Raw genomic sequence first — 19,029 nt, 5'->3', positions numbered from 1 at the left:
CTATTGTATGTAACTATTAGTCACTTAGTACCATTGTATCATGATTGGTCAACAGAAAAATAATAGAATTCTGTATCACCAAAACTACCATCTATAATAGCCAGGACATGGAAGCAACCTAGATGTCCATCAGCAGATGAATGGATAAGAAAGCTGTGGTACATATACACAATGGAGTATTATTCAGCCATTAAAAAGAATACATTTGAATCAGTTCTAATGAGGTGGATGAAACTGGAGCCTATTATACAGAGTGAAGTAAGCCAGAAAGAAAAACACCAATACAGTATACTAACACATATATATGGAATTTAGAAAGATGGTAACAATAACCCTGTGTACGAGACAGCAAAAGAGACACTGATGTATAGAACAGTCTTATGGACTCTGTGGGAGAGGGAGAGGGTGGGAAGATTTGGGAGAATGGCATTGAAACATGTAAAATATCATGTATGAAATGAGTTGCCAGTCCAGGTTCAAAGCACGATACTGGATGCTTGGGGCTGGTGCACTGGGACGACCCAGAGGGATGGAATGGGGAGGGAGGAGGGAGGAGGGTTCAGGATGGGGAACACATGTATACCTGTAGCGGATTCATTTTGATATTTGGCAAATCTAATACAGTTATGTTAAGTTTAAAAATAAAATAAAATTAAAAAAAAAAAAACTACCATCTAATAAGAAAACCTGTAATCACTTTTTAAAATCCAGATTCATATAAGAATTATCTTGACAGTTTTTGAAAAATATTTTGAACATTTGGTTCAGATATTCCTTTTTTGCTTGAGAGTTCCAGATGTTTCTAGTGAGTAGTCATGTTTAAAAACAACTGAACTATATGATGATCTTTTATCTAGTTTGTTTTACTTTTTCTATTTCATATCAGTGCTCCAATTTCACTTAGTTTATGCTCTCCAATTTCTCTCTTTTTTTTAACGTTCTTTCTCAATCTGTTATCAAGTCTAGTAGAAAAGCTTTTGTATATATATATATATATATATATATATATATATGTTTATATATGTTTTAGAAAACTTACAAATTTTTGCCTCACTAAAAAGTTTATGACATTTTGGTTCCACTTGTTTTACTTAGTATGAAAAGAATGCTAGGTTTATAATTAAAAAATAGATATGCAACAAGCAACAAAGGTTTATTGTATAGCATAGGGCACTATAATCAATATCTTATAATAACCTATGATGGAAAATAATTTCAAAATTATGTATGTGTATTTGTATAACTGAATCACCTTGCTGTGCACTTGAAACATTGTAAATCAACTACAATTCAATAAAAAAATATATATGCTGCTGCTGCTGCTGCTGCTAAGTCGCTTCAGTCGTGTCTGACTCTGTGCGACCCCATAGATGGCAGCCAGCCAGGCTCCCCCGTCCCTGGGATTCTCCAGGCAAGAACACTGGAGTGGGTTGCCATTTCCTTCTCCAATGAATGAAAGTGAAAAGTGAAAGTCAAGTCGTTCAGTCATGTCCAACTCTTGGCGACCTCATGGACTGTGGCCCACCAGGCTCCTCCATCCATGGGATTTTCCAGGCGAGAGTACTGGAGTGGGGTGCCATTGCCTTCTCCAAAAAAAAAAAAAAAATATATATATATATATATATATATATATATATATGCGTACATTGTATCTTGTGGAACTGCAAAATAAACTCTGTAAAAAGTAAGAACTGCAAGAACAAAAGTTGAAGACACATTTCAGAAATATGTAATTTTGCAAAAATACTGATTTAAAAAATATGATATTCTCTATAAGTTTTTCTTGTTGCATGACAATATATTTTGTCAACATGAAATTTATGGGTCATCAACATTCAAGAAGCTGATCAAAGCAATCTCTTTCTTTGTCCCCCACATCCTTCTCTCTTTTCACTGTCTGTCTCAGGGAATAATTTACCATTGTCTGTATAGCAATAGTCTTTGTCAACAATCAATTTTCTTGGCTCTAGAAATAATACTTTCTGTTTGATCACTGTTGCCTGGTCGATCATCACTTTTGTTCATACTGTCTTCATTCTCCAACCTGGCCTCCCATTTCCAATACTCTCTTAAATATTTCTCCATAATGTTCACCTTTTAAGTCTTGAAAACATTTTCTGGTTCTTAAATTCTACAAGGGGAGTGTCCAATGTAACACAAATTCCTAGAATCATGCTTGGCATACATTTGATGCTTAGAAATATTCCTGGAATTTAAACAAACTGTCTTGCATTAGACAATACCACTTATGTTACTTAAATTAACTTTTATTTTTCATTAATTCATGTCATTTATTTTATTTCTTTTTTTTTTTAATTATTTAGTTAAATTTTATATATATTTGTTTAACAGCTTCTGATTATTGAGGTACTTTTCTGACTTGTTTCCTTTCTTTGGATAAATTCCTTCAATAATCATGAGTCTTTTTTTCCATCAATAACAATATTTGCATGGACTGTGGTTGGCATGTGTTTATTATGCAGCTAAGCACAAGTACATGATTCAGTCAGTTCAGTCACTCAGTCATGTCCGACTCTTTGCGACCCCATGAATCGCAGCACGCCAGGCCTCCCCGTCCATCACCAACTCCCGGAGTTCACTCAGACTCACGTCCATCGAGTCAGTGATGCCATCCAGCATCTCATCCTCTGTCGTCCCCTTCTCCTCCTGCCCCCAATCCCTCCCAGCATCAGAGTCTTTTCCAATGAGTCAACTCTTCGCATGAGGTGGCCAAAGTACTGGAGTTTCAGCTTTAGCATCATTCCTTCCAAAAAAATCCCAGGGCTGATCTCCTTCAGAATGGACTGGTTGCATCTCCTTGCAGTCCAAGGGACTCTCAAGAGTCTTCTCCAACACCACAGTTCAAAAGCATCAATTCTTCGGCACTCAGCCTTTTTCACAGTCCAACTCTCACATCCATACATGACCACTGGAAAAACCATAGCCTTGACTAGACTTGGCATAGCCTAGACTAGACAAATAATGTCTCTGCTTTTGAGTATGCTATCTAGGTTGGTCATAACTTTTCTTCCAAGGAGTAAGCGTCTTTTAAATTCATGGCTGCAGTCACCATCTGCAGTAATTTTGGAGCACAAAAACATAATTTCCCATGAAGTGATGGGACCAGATGCCATGATCTTCGTTTTCTGAATGTTGAGTTTTAAGCCAACTTTTTCACTCTCCAGTGCAGGATTAGCATTCAGTAAAGTTTCAGATAAAATACACAACTTCTATTTCATCTTCTAAGACTTTCCTTAATACAAATTACGTAAAATGAATAGGTGATTTTCCCTTTAGAGATCAAACCTATATCCTTAGAAACTGCAGCCTGTAAAAACATACATAACTCATTAGAAATGCTGCTAAGCCTCCATGTTAATGACTAAATATGGAATTGGAAAAGCAGTTCTTTTGATTTTAATATCACTTAATGCAGGAGAAGTAGCTCATCAACATGAAATCAAGGTACTCATAGAAATGGCAGAATCATGCTGAGCATTTAAAAAGCAATCACTGCTCATGAAAGCAGTAGCCTTAGATAACTCAGAGGCCTGGCATCAAATGAGACCATATATAATTACTGATAACTTTTTTCTTAAGATAGAAAGTATATGATCACATCCTGATCCTAGATTTATGAAGTGAACATTTGATTATCTGTAATAGAGAGGCCTGAGACAACACTTGTATTAAGGTTGATAGAAAAATCACACTGAAAGAATCTATGGATGATTCCATCTGTTTTTCGGGTTATGTCAATCAATAAATATGCTAAAGTAGTCTTGGGTGTTAATAGTAATATTAAGAATAATAATGTCATATGTATTGTTAATAATAAACCATCTTATTACTGATTATAGTATTGTTATTATTACTTCATTTTAAGAAAAAGTAATCATTTGAATTCTTTTAAAATAATTGGCCTGTATTATTTATTACAATTTTGCAGATAACAAGAAGTACTCGATATTAGATGATGATAAATGTTTCCAAATATAATCAGAATATGATCATAGTGCTATAGCAACACAGGAAACATTTCTGCTCAAGTAATAACTACACAAATGCATGGCTTTCCATTTAGGCTTTTAGCTACTACACTATTAGATTATGGTGGATGTTGTTCAGTTGCTAAGTGTATCCAAAGTTTGTAACCCAATGGACTGCAGTATGCCAGACTCCCCTGTACTTCACTATCTCCAGAGGTTTGCTCAAATTCATGTTCATTGAGTCAGTGATGGAATATAACAATCTCATCCTTTGGTGCCCCCTTCTACTTTTGCCTTCATTCTTTCGCAGCATCAAGGTCTTTTCCAATGAGTCAGCTCTTCCCATTAGGTGGCCAAAGTTTTGGAGCTTCAGCCTCAGCATCAGTCTTTCCAATGAATATTCAGGACTGATTACTTTTAGGACGGACTGGTTTGATCTCTTTGCAGACCAAGGAACTCTAAAGAGTCTTCTCCAGCACCACAGTTTGAAAGCATACATTTTTTGGCACTCAGGCTTCTTAATGGCCCAACTTCCAATCCATATGTGAGCACTGAAAAGACCACAGTTTGACCTGTATGAACCCTTGTGCGCAAAGTGATGTCTATACTTTTTAATATGTTGTCTAAGTTTGTCATAGCTTTGCTTCCAAGGAGCAAGTGTCTTTCATTTTCATGGCTGCAGTCACCATCGACAGTAATTTTGGAGACCAAGGAAAGGTAAGCTGTCACTGCTTCCACTTTTCCCCCTACTATTTTCTATGAAGGGATGGGGCTGGGGGCTTCTTTTATAGCTCAGTTGGTAAAGAATCTGTCTTCAGAGTCCCTGGTTCGATTCCTGGGTCAGGAAGGTCCACTGGAGAAGGGATAGGCTACCCACTTCAGTATTCTTGGGCTTCCCTTGTGGCTCAGCTGGTGATGGTGCTGGAGGCCATGGTCTTAGCTTATTTTAATGTTGATATTTAAGCCAGCTTTTTCTCTCTCCTCTTAAGAGGCTGTTTAGTTCCTCTTCACTTTCTGCCATTAGAATGGTATCATCTGCATATCTGAGGTTGTTGATATTTCTCTTGGCAAACTTGATTCCAGATTGTGATTCATCCAGCCTGACATTTCACATGATGTATTCTGTATATGAATTAAATAAGCAGGGTGGCAATATACAGCCTTGTCATGTTCCTTTCCAAATTCTGAACCAGTGCATTGTTCCATGTCTGATTGTAACTGTTGCTTCTTGATGGCATATAGATTTCTCAGGTAAGATGGTCTGGTATTCTAATTTCTTTAAGAATTTTCCAGTCTGTGGTGATCCAACAGTCACCATGTAGTCTTTAGTGTAGTCAATGAAGCAGAAGTAGATGTTTTTCTGGACTCCCATGCTATGGTTTTTCCAGTAGTCATGTGTGGATGTGAGAGTTGGACTGTGAAGAAAGCTGAGCACCGAAGGATTGATGCTTTTGAACTGTGGTGTTGGAGAAGACTTTTGAGAGTCCCTTGGACTGCAAGGAGATCCAACCAGTCCATCCTAAAGAAGATCAATCCTGAGTGTTCATTGGAAGGACTGATGTTGAAGCTGAAATTCCAATACTTTGGCCACCTGATGTGAAGAACTGACTCATTTGAAAAGACCCTGATGCTGGGAAAGATTGAAGGTGGGAGGAGAAGGGGACAACAGAGGATGAGATGGTTGGATGGCATCACCGACTCAATGGACAGGAGTTTGGGCTAACTCTGGGAGTTGGTAATGGATAGGGGGGCCTGGCATGCTGAAGTCCATGGGATCACAAAGAATCAGACACAAATGAGCGACTGAACTGAACTGATTGATGCTTTCTTATGAACCCATGAATGGTGTCAATTTGACCTCTGATTCCTCTGCCTTTTCAAAACCCAGCTTGTACATCTAGAAGTTCTCAGTTCGTATACTGCTGAAGGCTAACTTGAAAGATTTTGAGCATAAACCTACTAGTCTGTGAAATGAGTAAAATTGCATAGAAGTTTGAACACTCTTGGCATTGCCCTAACTTGGGATTAGAATGAAAACTGAGGTTTTCCAGTCCTGTGGCCACTGGTGAATTTTCCAAATTTGCTTATATATCATGTGCAGTGCTTTAACAGCATCATCTTTTAGGATTTTCAATAGCTCAGCTGGATTTCCATCACCTCCACTACCTCGGTTCGTAGTAATATTTTCTAAGGCCCACTTGACTTTGTACTCGAGCATGTCTGCCTCTAGGTAAGTGACCACATCATCATGGTTATCTGGGTCATTAAGAAATTTTTTGAATAGTTCCAGTGTTTATTCTTGCTATCTCTTCTTAATTTCTTCTGCTTCTGTTAGGTCCATAACACTTTTGTTCTTTATTATGTCCATTTTTGCATAAGAAGTTCCCTTGATATCTCCAATTTTCTTGAAGAGATATCTAGTTTTTACCATTCTATTGTTTTCCTCCATTTATTTGCATTGTTCATTTAAGAAGGCCTTCTTATCTCTCCTCTGGAACTCTGCATTCACTTGTGTCTACCTTTCCCTTTCTCCCTTGACTTTCACTTCTCTTATTTTCTCAGCTTTTTGTAAAGACTGCTGAGACAACTACTTTGACTTCTTGCATTTCTTTGGGATGGTTTTAGTCCCTGCCTCCTGTACAGTGTTTTGAACTTCCATGCATAGTTCTTCAGGCACTCTGTCTACCAGATTTAATTTCTTGAATCTATTTGTCAACTCCAGTGTATAGTCATAAGGGATTTGATTTAGGTCGTACCTGAATGGCCTAGTGGTTTCCTTACTTTCTTCAATTTAATCTGAATTTTGCAATGAGGAGCTCAAGATCTGAGCCACAGTCAACTCCATGTCTTGATCTGGTGGCTGGATGGAAATTTCCATCTTTGGCTGCCAATAATATACTCAGTCTGCTTTTGGTACTGACCTTTTGGTGATTTCCATGGATATAGTTATCTCTTGTGTTGCTAGAAAAGGTTGTTTCCTATGACCAATGTGTTCTCTTGACAAAACTGTTACCTTTGTCTTGCTTCATTTCATATTTCAAGACCAAACTTGTCTGTTAATCCAGCTATCTTTCCTACTTTTGCATTCTAATTCCCTGCGATTAAAAGGACATTTTTTCTGGTATTAGATTTAGGTCTTGTAAGTCTTCATGGAACCAGTCAACTTTAACTTCTTCGGAAATAGCGGTTGAGTCAATAGACTTGGGTTACTGTGATGCTGAATGGTTTGCCTTGGAAAGGAACCAAGGGCATTCTGTTGTTTTTGAGACTGCACCAAATACTGTATTTTGGACTCTTCTGTTGACCATGAAGGTAATTTCATTTATTCTAAATGATTCTTAAAGTAGCATAGTGGTCATCTGAATTAAATTCTCTCATCCCCTATCGATTTTAGTTAACTAATTTCTAAGATGTCATTGATCACTGTTGCCATTTCCTGCTTAAGTATATCCAACTTGATTTATGGACCTAAATTTCCAGGTTCCTATGCAATATTATTCTTTACAGCATTGGACTTTACTTTCAACACCAGACACATCCACAATTGGAGTGTTGTTCCCTTAAAGCATCACAGTCTTTTTGTGGTGAAGGGACTTGCATAATTCAGTGAATCTCTGAGCCATGATGTGCAGGATCATCCAGGTCAGACAGGTCATAGAGAAGAGTTCTGACAAAACGTGGTTCACTGGAGGAGGGAATGGCAAATCACTGTATTATTTTTGCAATGACAACCCATGAACAGTTGTTGTTGTTAAGTTGTTCAGTCGTGTTCAACTCTTGTGACCCCGTAGACTGCAGGATGTCAGGCTTTCCTGTCCTTCATCATCTCCTAGAGCTTGCTCAGATACATGTCCATTGAGTTGGTGATGCCATCCAAACATGTCATCTTCTGTCGTCTCCTCCTACTTTCAATCTTTCCCAGCAACAGAGTATTTTCCAAAGAGTCCAGTCTTTGCACCAGGTGGTCAAAACATTGGAGTTTCAGCTTTAGCATCAGTCCTTCAAATGAATATTCATGACTGATTTCCTTTAGGATTTACTGGTTTAATCTCCTTACAGTCCAAGGGACTCTCAACAGTCTTCTCCAACACCACAGTTTGAAAACATCAATTCTTCAATCCTCAGCCTTCTTAATGGTTTAACTCCCATATCCATATGTGACTACTGAAAAACCATAGCTTTGACTATATGGACCCTTGTCAGCAAATTAATGTCTCTTCTTTTTAACATGCTGTCTAGATTTGTCATAGCTTTTCTTCCAAGAAGCAAGCATCTTTTAATTTCATGTAGGGAAAGGCAAAAAGATGACACTGGAAGATGTGCCCCACAGGTCAGAAGGTGTCCAATATGCTGTTGGGGAAGAGTGGAGGTCCATTAGTAATAGAGCATGGTTAATAATGGGAAGTAAAAGGGAATTCATTGGTTTGGAAGATAGAAATCTGTGGACACTTGATAACATTTTAACAACCACCATAACAATGAAAGATGACATCCAGATTGTGAGTTCTCTTTCCCCTCTGCACTGAATGTTATTGTTTTACTCCATTCCCCATCATTCTCTTGCTTGCAGGGTGTTGTTCCTTCTCTGTCAGACAGACAAAACATACCTGCCATGGCCCATATATCAATATTGCTTTAGCTAGCTGGTGGGTTTTATATATATATATATATATATATATATATATATATAGAAACATATATATTAACTTTGACCAAATTTTTACTTTTTAAAATTATAACCTTTTCAAATTATAGTAGGAATTTGTATATATATTTGTATTATACTAGATCTATTTCTAAATATTCTTATGTTTATAATCTACCCAAATGCTATAAATCTTTTTCAGTGCATGAATATCTCCCCTTCATGGTTAACAGCCTTGTTGTGGTGAAAGGGCTTGCACAAGTCAATGAAGTTATAAGCTATGTCATGCAGGGCCACCCAAGACAGATGGGTCATAGTGAAGATTTCTGACAACACATGTCCACTGGAGGAAGGAATGGTAAACCCTCCAGTATTCTTGCCTCGAGAACTCAATGAACAATATGAAAATGCAAAAAGATATGACACTGGAAGATGAGCCTGATCAGGTCAGAAAGTATCCAAAATGCTACTGGGGAAGAGCAGAGGGCAATTACTAATCACTCCAGAAAGAATGAAGTGCCTGAGCCAAAGGGGAAATTACCTCAGCTATGAACATGTCCAGTGGTGAAAGTAAAGTCTGATGCTGTAAAGAACAATATTGCAAAGGAACCTGGAATGTTACGTCCATGAGTCAAGGTAAATAGGACACGGTCAAGCAGGAGATGGAAAGAGTGAACATTGACATCTTAAGAATTAGTGAACTAAAATGGACAGAAATGAGTGAATTTAATTCAGATTATCATTATATAGATAACTATGGGCAAGTATCCCTTAGAAGAAATGGAATTGTCATCATGGTCAACAAAATAGTCCAAAATGCAGGAATGGGGTGCAATCCCAAAAATGACAGGATGCCCTTCATTCCCAAGGCAAACCATTCAACATCACAGTAATCCAAGTCTATGCTCCAATCATTAATGTTGAAGAAGCTGAAGTTGACTGATTCTATGATGACTTACAAGACCTAAATCTAATACCAAAAAAAGAAAATGAAAAAGATATCCTTTTACACACAGGGGATTAGAATGCAAAAGTAGGAAGAGATACCTGGATTAACAGGCAAGTTTGCTCTTGGAGTACCAAATGAAGTAGGTAAGGCAAAGGTAACTGAGCTTTGTCAAGCGAACACATTGGTTATAGCAAACAATCTTTTCTAACAACACAAGAGATGATTCTATCCATGGAAATCATCAAAAGGTTGATAGCAAATGCAGATTGAATACATGCTTTGCAGCCAAAGACAGAGAATCTATACACTCAGGGGAAAAAAAAAAAAAAAAAAGACCTGGAGTTGACTGGCTCAGATCATGAGCTCCTCATTGCAAAAGTGAAAGTGAAAGTCACTCATCTTGTCTGACTCTTTGTGAATTCTCCAGGCCAGAATACTGGAGTGGGTAGCCTTTCTCTTCTCCAGGGGATCTTCCCAACCCAGGGATCAAACCCAGGTCTCTCACATTGCAGGCGGATTCTTTAGCAGCTGAGCCACAAGGGAAGCCCCATCATTGCAAAACTCAGGCTTAAATTGAAGTAAGTAGGGAACAGCAATAGGCCATTGAGGTATGACCTAAATCAAATCTCATGATTATACAGTGGAGGTAACACATAAATTTAAGGGATTAGATCTGGTATACAGAGTGCCTGAAGAACTATGGACAGAGGTTCATAACATTGTAGAACAGGCAGTAACCAAAACCATCCCAAATAAAAATAAATGCAAGAAGGCAAAGTGGTTGTCTCAGGCAGGTTTATATTTAACTAAGGAAGAAACAGAAGGGAAAGTCTGGGAGAAAAGTAAAGATATGCTCAAGTGAATGCAGAGTTCCAGAAAATAGCAAGGAGAGATAAGAAGGCCTTTTTAAATAAACAATGCAAAGAAATAGAGGAAAACAATAGAATGGGAAAAAAAAAAAAAAACCCAAAAACAAAAAACTAGATGTCTCTTCAAGAAAATTGGAGGTACCAAGGGAACATTTCATGCAAGGATGGGCATGATAAATGCCAGGAGCTGTAAGGACCTAACAGAAGCAGAAGAGATTAAGAAGAGATGGCAAGAATACAAGGAAGAACTATACAAAAAAGGTCTTGATTACCTAGATAACCACAGTTGCGTGGTCACTCACTGAGAGCCAGACATCCTGGAATGTGAAGTCAAGTGGGCCTTAGGAAGCATTGCTGCAAAAAAAGCTAGTGGAGGTGATAGAATTCTGGCTGACCTATTTAAAATCCCAAAAGGTGATGCTGTTAAAATACTGCACTCAGTATGTCAGCAAATTTATAAAACTCAGCAGTGTCCACAGCATGGGAACAGGTCAATTTTCTTTCCAGTCCCAAAGGATGAAAATGCTAACTACCATACAGTTGTGCTCATTTCACATACTAGGAAGATAATGTACAAAGTCCTTCAAGGTAGGCTTCAGTAGTACATCGATGAAGAACTTCCAGGAGTACCAGCTGCATTTGGAAAAGACAGAGGAACAGAGATTAAATTGCCAACATCCATTGGATCATAGGGAAAGCAAGAGAATTTCGTAGAAAATCATCTAATTTTTCTCCACTGATTATGCTCAAGCCATTGACTTTGTGGATCACAATAAACTGGAAAATTATTAAAGACACAGGAATGCTAGACCTTCTTACCTGCCTCCTGATAATCTTGTTTGTGGGTCAAGATGCAACGCTTAGAACTGGACACAGAACAACTGACTGGTTCAAAATTGGGAAAGGAGTACATCAAGGCTATATGTTGTCACTCTGATTATTTAACTTATATGCAGAGTACATCATGCAAAATGCCAGGCTGGATGAAGCACAAGCTGGAGTCAAGATTTCCAGGAGAAATATCAATAATATCAGTTATTCAGATGACACCACCTTAATGGCAGAAAGAGAAGAAGAACTAAAGAGCCTCTTGAGGAAGGTGAAAAAGGAGAGTGAAAAAGCTGGCTTAAAACTCAACATTCAAAAAATAAAGATCATGTCATCTTGCCCCATCACTTCATGACAAATAGAACGGGGGAGGTTAAAAACAATAAGAGATTTTCTTTTATTGGGCTTCAAAATCACTGTGAACAGTGACTGCACCCATGAAATTACAAGACACTTGCTCCTTAGAAGTAAAGCTATGACAAACCTAGACAGCAAATTAAAAAGCAGAGACATCACTTTGCCAACAATGGTCCCTATAGTCAAAGCTGTGATGTTTTTAGTAGTAATATTCAAAAGCAGAAACATTACTTTGCCAAAAAAGGTCTGTCTAGTCAAGGCTATGGTTTTTCCAGTGGTCATGTATGGATGTGAGAGTTGGACTGTGAAGAAGGCTGAGTGCAGAAGAATTGATGCTTTTGAACTGTGGTGTTGGAGAAGACTTTTGAGAGTCCCTTGGACTGAAAGGAGATCCAACCAGTCCATTCTGAAGATCAGCCCTGGGATTTCTTTGGAAGGAATGATGCTAAAGCTGAAACTCCAGTACTTTGGCCACCTCATGCAAAGTGTTGACTGATTGGAAAAGACTCTGATGCTGGGAGGCATTGGGGGCAGGAGGAGAAGGGGATGACAGAGGATGAGATGGCTGGATGGCATCGCTGACTCGATGGACATGAGTCTGAGTGAACTCTGGAGTTGGTGATGGACAGGGAGGCCTGGCATTCTGTGATTCATGGGGCCTTAAAGAGTAGGACACGACTGAGCAACTGAACTGAACTGAACTGAAGAGATTGAGAGTTGGGCCATGAAGAAGGCTGAATGCAGAAGAATTGATGCTTTCAAAATGTGGTGCTGGAGAAGACTCTTGAGAGTCCCTTGGATTGAAATGAGATCAAACCAGTCAATGTTTTTTTACAAGGAGTGTTACAAAATGTAATAAGGACAATACTTGTTTCCTTTTATATCTTATAAAGTGAGGAGAAGGACATTCACATATTGAAATATGTATTAGTTTAGGGCTTTATATCCCTTTTGTCATTATTTGTCAAATAATTTATTCAATGCTTCAAACCTTGTTTGCAAGACATATTAGCTAATATATGGAAGTCTTTAATACAGTACCTTCTCAATGCATTAGAGATTTAAAATCAGCAGAGTTCAATTTATTGATGCTTTATTGACCTGCCACTGTACTTGTTTTGATAAGACTGAATGGAAACTATCCAGCTGAAAATTTTCCACACAGCAATATTGAGTTATATGTTCTACAGTTGGTAGTCTTAGATAATTATAGCCCATTGTAGGACAAGCTGTATAGATGTTGAGTGACACAGATAGAGGTGAAGGTTTTAACCATGGGAAGATGCTGCATGTTAGAGGAGTGTGATGTAACATGTACAGAGGAATCTGACATCAGTGGGCATCATCTGACAGTAGCCTTCTGTGTTGTTTCAGCTTGCCTCTTCCTGGGCATAATTCTTCTCCTGCGATGTTTGTAAATATTAGTATCTTGATATGTTAGCATTTCTATGGACCTTCATATAAACATCAAAAGAACCCTGAATCACTAGGTGATTCCAGATAAATGAAAAAGAACTGGCAGATAATTTTCACCCCTTGCAGTTCTGATGATGAGTGAAGTGAACAGATGCTATCCTCTGCTTGGTGCTGAGACCAGCAAAGCAAAATGGGCAACATTTACGAAATAGTATTACTTCATTGACTGTAAAATTTGCTAATTCAACATTGAGAGATATCAGAATATTTTTAAAGCTTTCTTCATTCATAAAAAATATTTATTAAGTGCTTCCTTATGTACCTGGCACAAAGTTATGAGGAAAATATATAAGTGAAGAGGGCCAGGGAGTGATAGGACAGTGAACTGCAGAAACTGAGTGTCAGACGGTGTTGCAGACACAATATAATAGGGCTGTACAAATACAGGGAGGCTGCTTTAGACTGTATGGTGAGTGAAGAATTTCCTGCAGTGCTACCCTGTGAGCTGGGACCTGTTGTCAATATTTTGGAGAATAATTGTCAAAGGCCCTTAGTAAAGAGGAAGCCTGGAATGTTGGATGCACAGTGAGGAAGATTTGGATGGGCAAAGATAAAACTGAGAGGAAGCAGGAGCAGAACACACTGATCAAAGGAAGGTTTTCAACCACATGTAGATCTGTTCAGGGAGAGCATGTTGACTGTTCCCCAAATCTCACCCAGATAGCTGTTTAACCCCTTGCATCATCTCCAGTGACTCCCTCCATCAGACTATCAAACAGTTAGTGTGCCAGGTATGACTCTAAATGTGGGGAGTATGAAAGGCTTGGCCAGCCCTGCCCCCACAGAGGATAATTCAGTGGAGAAGAAATAAATCAAATGATTACAAGTATCAAGAAGTCCAAGAAGTAAGTGAAATGTATCACTGGTATTTATAACAAAATAGGGTCAACCTAGCCTACAGCCCAGGTCTAAAATCTTGTAGTAATGAAATAGTATTTCATCTTACATATTTCACTTTAAAATGTCATTCCAAGTTTCTACTACAATAATAAAATGGATTGAAAATGCCAATTTACTTATATATAATATATAATAAAACATATATCATCCTTTATAGGTTTCTGTGTCCTTTCATATGCATTACCCCACTTAATATTCACAGTGCTTGTTATTATTATTATTCACAATAACAATACCTACTATTTTTAGTATTCACAATACCTATTATACTACCAACTTTTTAAAGATGAATAAACTACAGTGAGTCCTAAAGGAAATCAGTCCTGAATATTCATGGGAAGGATTGATGCCACTGAAACTCCAATACTTTGGCCACCTGATGCGAAGAACTGACTCTTTGGAAAAGACTCTGATGCTGGAAAAGATTGAAGGCAGGAGGAGAAGGGGACGACAGAAGATGAGATGGTTGGATGGCATCACTGACTTGATGGACATGATTTTGAGCAAGCTCCAGGAGTTGGTGAAGTACAGGGAAGTCTGGCATGCTATAGTCCATGGGGTCACAAAGAATCAGAAACAACTGAGCAATTGAACTGAACTGAAGCTAAAGTTGTGGAAATTTAACTGACTTGTCTACAGTCACAAAATGAATTAATAATGTAGGCAGTTCTAGTATTTTTTGATACTGCTTAGATCACCAAAGTTTGGGTTGGTCTGAGCTAAATATAGTAAAACTATTTACCCAACAGCACCAGGCATTTAGTTCAAAAACAAAAGGAAAGGAGGACATAGCATTCTCATTCTTAAGAAATATAGGATCTATTTAGGAAGATGTTCAGATAAGTACCAGATAATAAATTGGGCAGAAATTCTGGGTGTATATAAAGTTATGGAATAATCAGAGCGGTATGGGATTATTCTATAACCTCATCTTGACAGAAATTTTAAAACTGGGCATACAAATAGGTTGTATGGTTATATTTTTATACTTTTCTGTTGTGAAATTCTGTTGTTGTTGTTGTTGTTTTCGCCCTATTTTCAAAATGACTGCCAATCAATGAATCTCACCCACATTTCCTCTGAGTTTATTACTTAGTTTAGGAATCTATAGTGTTTCTCCATTGCACAGATAAATCTCAGCTACTCTTTTTCTCTCTCTGCTGAAGACATCTTCCAGGACAATCCAGAAAACTTTACTCAGCATTCTCTAATTATTTTATTCCCAGGTCCAAGCCTGATGCCAAGCTTTCTGTTCAAACAACCTCTTCCTGGAATGCTAAATTGTTGACCTTTAGGAAAGCTTCATTATTTAACCTTCTTCTATTTCTTAGAAAATCAGTAGAAAATTCTATTCAGTATGCAACCCTGAATATGCTGGCTTACGTTTTCTGAACACTGAATGTTCTGTTTCTCTCATACAGTGCAATGATTTTATTTTTCTGACTTTTGCATGATGTCAAAAAATGTTTAGTTTTATTAATAGTGATTATTTTACATTATGTTTTATAATGAATCAGCACCTGGCATACTATTGCATAAAAGTACACGATCATTCCAAATACTATCATTGTCATTACACATATTGCATATTGAGTCTCTTTCCCCTTCCACTATACCTGGAAATATTTTCTATGTTAATTAAAATTATGAATAATACATGTCAACTAATAAGTAATTAAGAAACAAAAGAAAAGTATACAACTTCAGTTTGTATTTAAGCTTTAGTGTTAATTGTCTTACTCTTCATGGCTGTGAAGGATCGCACAACATGTAACATGCTGAAGAAAAACAACTTGCCAAATCACCATTTGGTAGCAATATGCCAGAGCCTGTGCTAAGTGTTTTTTGTATGCTTTTTTATTTTCACTTTCACATTAACTCTACAAATAATTAATCTGCACCATAAATTTCTTTTCTAGAAAGTCAGTTGTTGGGGGCCGGCGTGAGGCACTCCGCCCATGGCAAAGGTCATGAGGAAGGAGGCTCGACATAAGCAAAGGCGGGATTGAGCCTCAGGAGTCCCCTGGAAATCCTTGAGCATCTACCCCCATAACCAGAGCCTGCCTACTTTACTACTTTGTGCTCTCACCTACACCTCTGACTTTGCGGGGGGCTGTCCCCCACCACCTCTTTCGGAGAAGGAGTTAACTTAGAGCTCCAGTTAATAATAATTCCTGGGCGTGATAGGAGTGTTTCAACCTACAAACTCCTCTGAAGGTTCTCTAGCCTGCCTGACAGGCTTGTCCGGCCACATGTGATTGCTCACAGCCTCCCAACTGTGAGAGGCACAAGATGTTTTAAACCTTCTAAAAACAGGTTCCTTAGAAAAGTTAGAAAACCATTAGTATAAGTATAATGGGCTGATTAGAAATTGTATTGGTGAAGGGTTTTTCATTTGTTGAGCCAATGTTTACTGCTAAGTCTCCACATCCCCTGCCCTTATACACATTAATGAATATATAGAAGAAATAAGTATTAACCTTTGATATAAATCACGTTAGACCTTAGGCCAAGTAAATTATTTCCTTAACTAAAACCCACTACACCCTCACCCTATAGGAATGTAACTTTGAGTGACATCTGTTTTAAGAATAATCACTCCTGGAGAAATAAGTGTTGACTGACCGCTGTCACAAGGAGAGGGTCATAAATTGTCAGCAGGCCCCCCTGGCCAGAAGATGATGTAACACCATTAAGACCTCTGTATACATTTGTATGAAGCACCTGACTTTGATAAAAGTCAGGACTGCTGACCCCATGTGACTTTTGCATAACATCTCAGTGTATAAAAGTAGACTATGGAAAATAAAGAATTGGGATCAGTTTCTCAAAAGACTGGTCTCCCCATGTCTCTCTCTCTCTCACTCTGGTTGAGTCTCCATCTGGAGCGCGGAACCCGCCATGCTTACTAATTATGCCTGGGCTTCTAAGATCCGACCGGGGAGGCCTCAGTGTCTCCTCTCCTTTGGGAGAACAGAAGGACGCCTGCGGCCTCCGTAAGTGGTGCAAACTTCTTGTCTTGAAGTTTTATTGGTCTCCCGCGTAAACCAGGCTATGCAGCCTCTTTCCTCCACTGAATTTTCCTACTGAGCTATCCTCATTCTATTACTCTTTATATCTGTGATGAATAAATAATTAAATAGGTCGCCGACGCCGTCCCCACTTCGAATACCCTGGATCAGCCGGGGCTGGACCCCAGCAGTCAGTGAAGATCAAAGGCACATTTTTAATAGGAACTGATGAGAAACATCTTTGTAGAAAATGAAAAATACTTACGGGAACCAGAAATTTTTTAATCTCTTCTAAAGCATGACTCATACGTGAATAAGCCTCCCCCGGTGGAGCAAACACTTCAATTAATACATGAAGTTCATCACTCAAGTGGGCATACTTGGCTTCCCCACTTTTTCTTAATTCTTCTTCCTGTGAAAAAAGTTATTTTTATAAATACAAATCCACTCATTTTATATCGATTTAACATTTACTGAGGAGATGACAAAAGGATATAATCTAAGCAAATTTTCCCCAAGTGGAAAGTAAAAATCTGGCATAAGTCATTTAAAGACTTCAAAATAATTTTAAGAATTTGAATTTTTTTTAATCTAGCATAATTAGCTGCATATTTTAATCAGCTAAATGAAAAATACTAAATCCCCAAAAATAAGCGACAGAAATGCCATTAACTCCACTGGAAGAAAAGTATAGCTTTTGTGTCTGACAAGTAATCATTTGCAGGCAATGAACCCATGATTCCACTGTTCTTTAAGAAAACCAGGATTTTATAGATACTTTTTGAGAGGTGGTGAAATGGTTACTTGCTCTCCATGAAAGTGAGCAAAACAGAGGCTTCTCTCACAGGCTCATTCCCATGGGAATAGGTCCTACCCATCACTCTGCTATCATTTGCCACCTCATACAGGAGTAAGTTAAAGCAATGGCTGTTAAGCATTATGTTGACCTTGATTCTGAGAGAGCTGCATACCCAAGATTTTTGTGAGCACCGCACCTGAGTTATTACACATGACTGATCAGTTCAGTTCAGATGCTTCTGACTTTACTCATGTGTGTAAAGTTTTTCGCTCATGTTGTCTCTAATCTTTCAATAACATTGCATAGCATTCACATAATTCAAATTAGGATATTGAGTTTAAAAGACTTAAGTAACCTCAGCAAAGTTGGGATTCAAGTCCAGCTCATTTTGCAAGGATTTCAGGGAAGTAAAATTCAATGAAAAATGAACACATACTTGCTCAGTCATGTCTGACTCTTTGCAACCTATAGATTGTATCCCACATGGCTCCTCTGTTCATGAGACTCTCCGAGAAATAATACTGGAGTGGGTTGCCATGCTCTGCTCCAAGAAATCTTCCCAACTCAGGGGTCGAACCTGAGTCTCCTGCATTATAGGTGGATTGTTAATCTGCTGAGCCCCCTGAGAAGCTCAAAATTTACCATAAATAATATTAATTGTATCTTATTTTTCTTGACTCTCCTTTCCCAAACTAGCAATCGATTCACTAAATTTCAAAGGATTTAAAAAAAAAAAAAAAAAGGATTGCTGCTGATTCCTGCTTTTTGGCTGAACATACAATAAGAACATCACTTCAGGACCTTTTCTGTCAGACAAGCTTTCTGAGAAATCTGAAATAATTCTCATTTTGAACTTACAAAAAGATCAATCCCTGAGTGTTTTCAGTGGGAGAACTGACTCCAAGACCCCAGACTACCAGAGAACTAACCCTAAGGAGTTTCCAATAGTGAGAACTCACATAGAGGAAACCACTTGAATACAATATCTGGTATCACACAACCTGTGCAAGACTCCTCATCTAAACAACAAACGAAACAAAAATACAAACCCAATCATCAGCAGACAGGATTACCACTTCACTCAGCCTTGTCCATCAGAGAAAAAACAACACACACACACAAACACACACACACACCTCAGCACGAAGCTCACACTATACAAAGCTTACACAAACAACTGGACCAACCTTAGGAAACCAGAAATAA

General features: G+C 38.2%; 1 protein-coding gene across 2 annotated transcripts in view; it reads right to left on the bottom strand.

The window, feature by feature from the left end:
* The window catches only part of KHDRBS2 (KH RNA binding domain containing, signal transduction associated 2), a 701,478-nt gene that overhangs the window by 288,589 nt on the left and 393,860 nt on the right, over positions 1–19,029 (bottom strand). For both annotated transcript variants that reach the window (XM_025272535.2, XM_025272543.2), the window contains exon 4: positions 17,290–17,436. In XM_025272535.2, the coding sequence (XP_025128320.1) occupies positions 17,290–17,436 (147 nt within the window). The remainder of the gene's footprint in view (positions 1–17,289; positions 17,437–19,029) is intronic.

This window comes from Bubalus bubalis, chromosome 2 (assembly GCF_019923935.1).
Source record: "Bubalus bubalis isolate 160015118507 breed Murrah chromosome 2, NDDB_SH_1, whole genome shotgun sequence".
Lineage (NCBI taxonomy): Eukaryota > Metazoa > Chordata > Mammalia > Artiodactyla > Bovidae > Bubalus > Bubalus bubalis.
Note: the sequence above shows the minus strand (reverse complement) of the source record. Positions and strands in the feature narration are given on the sequence as shown.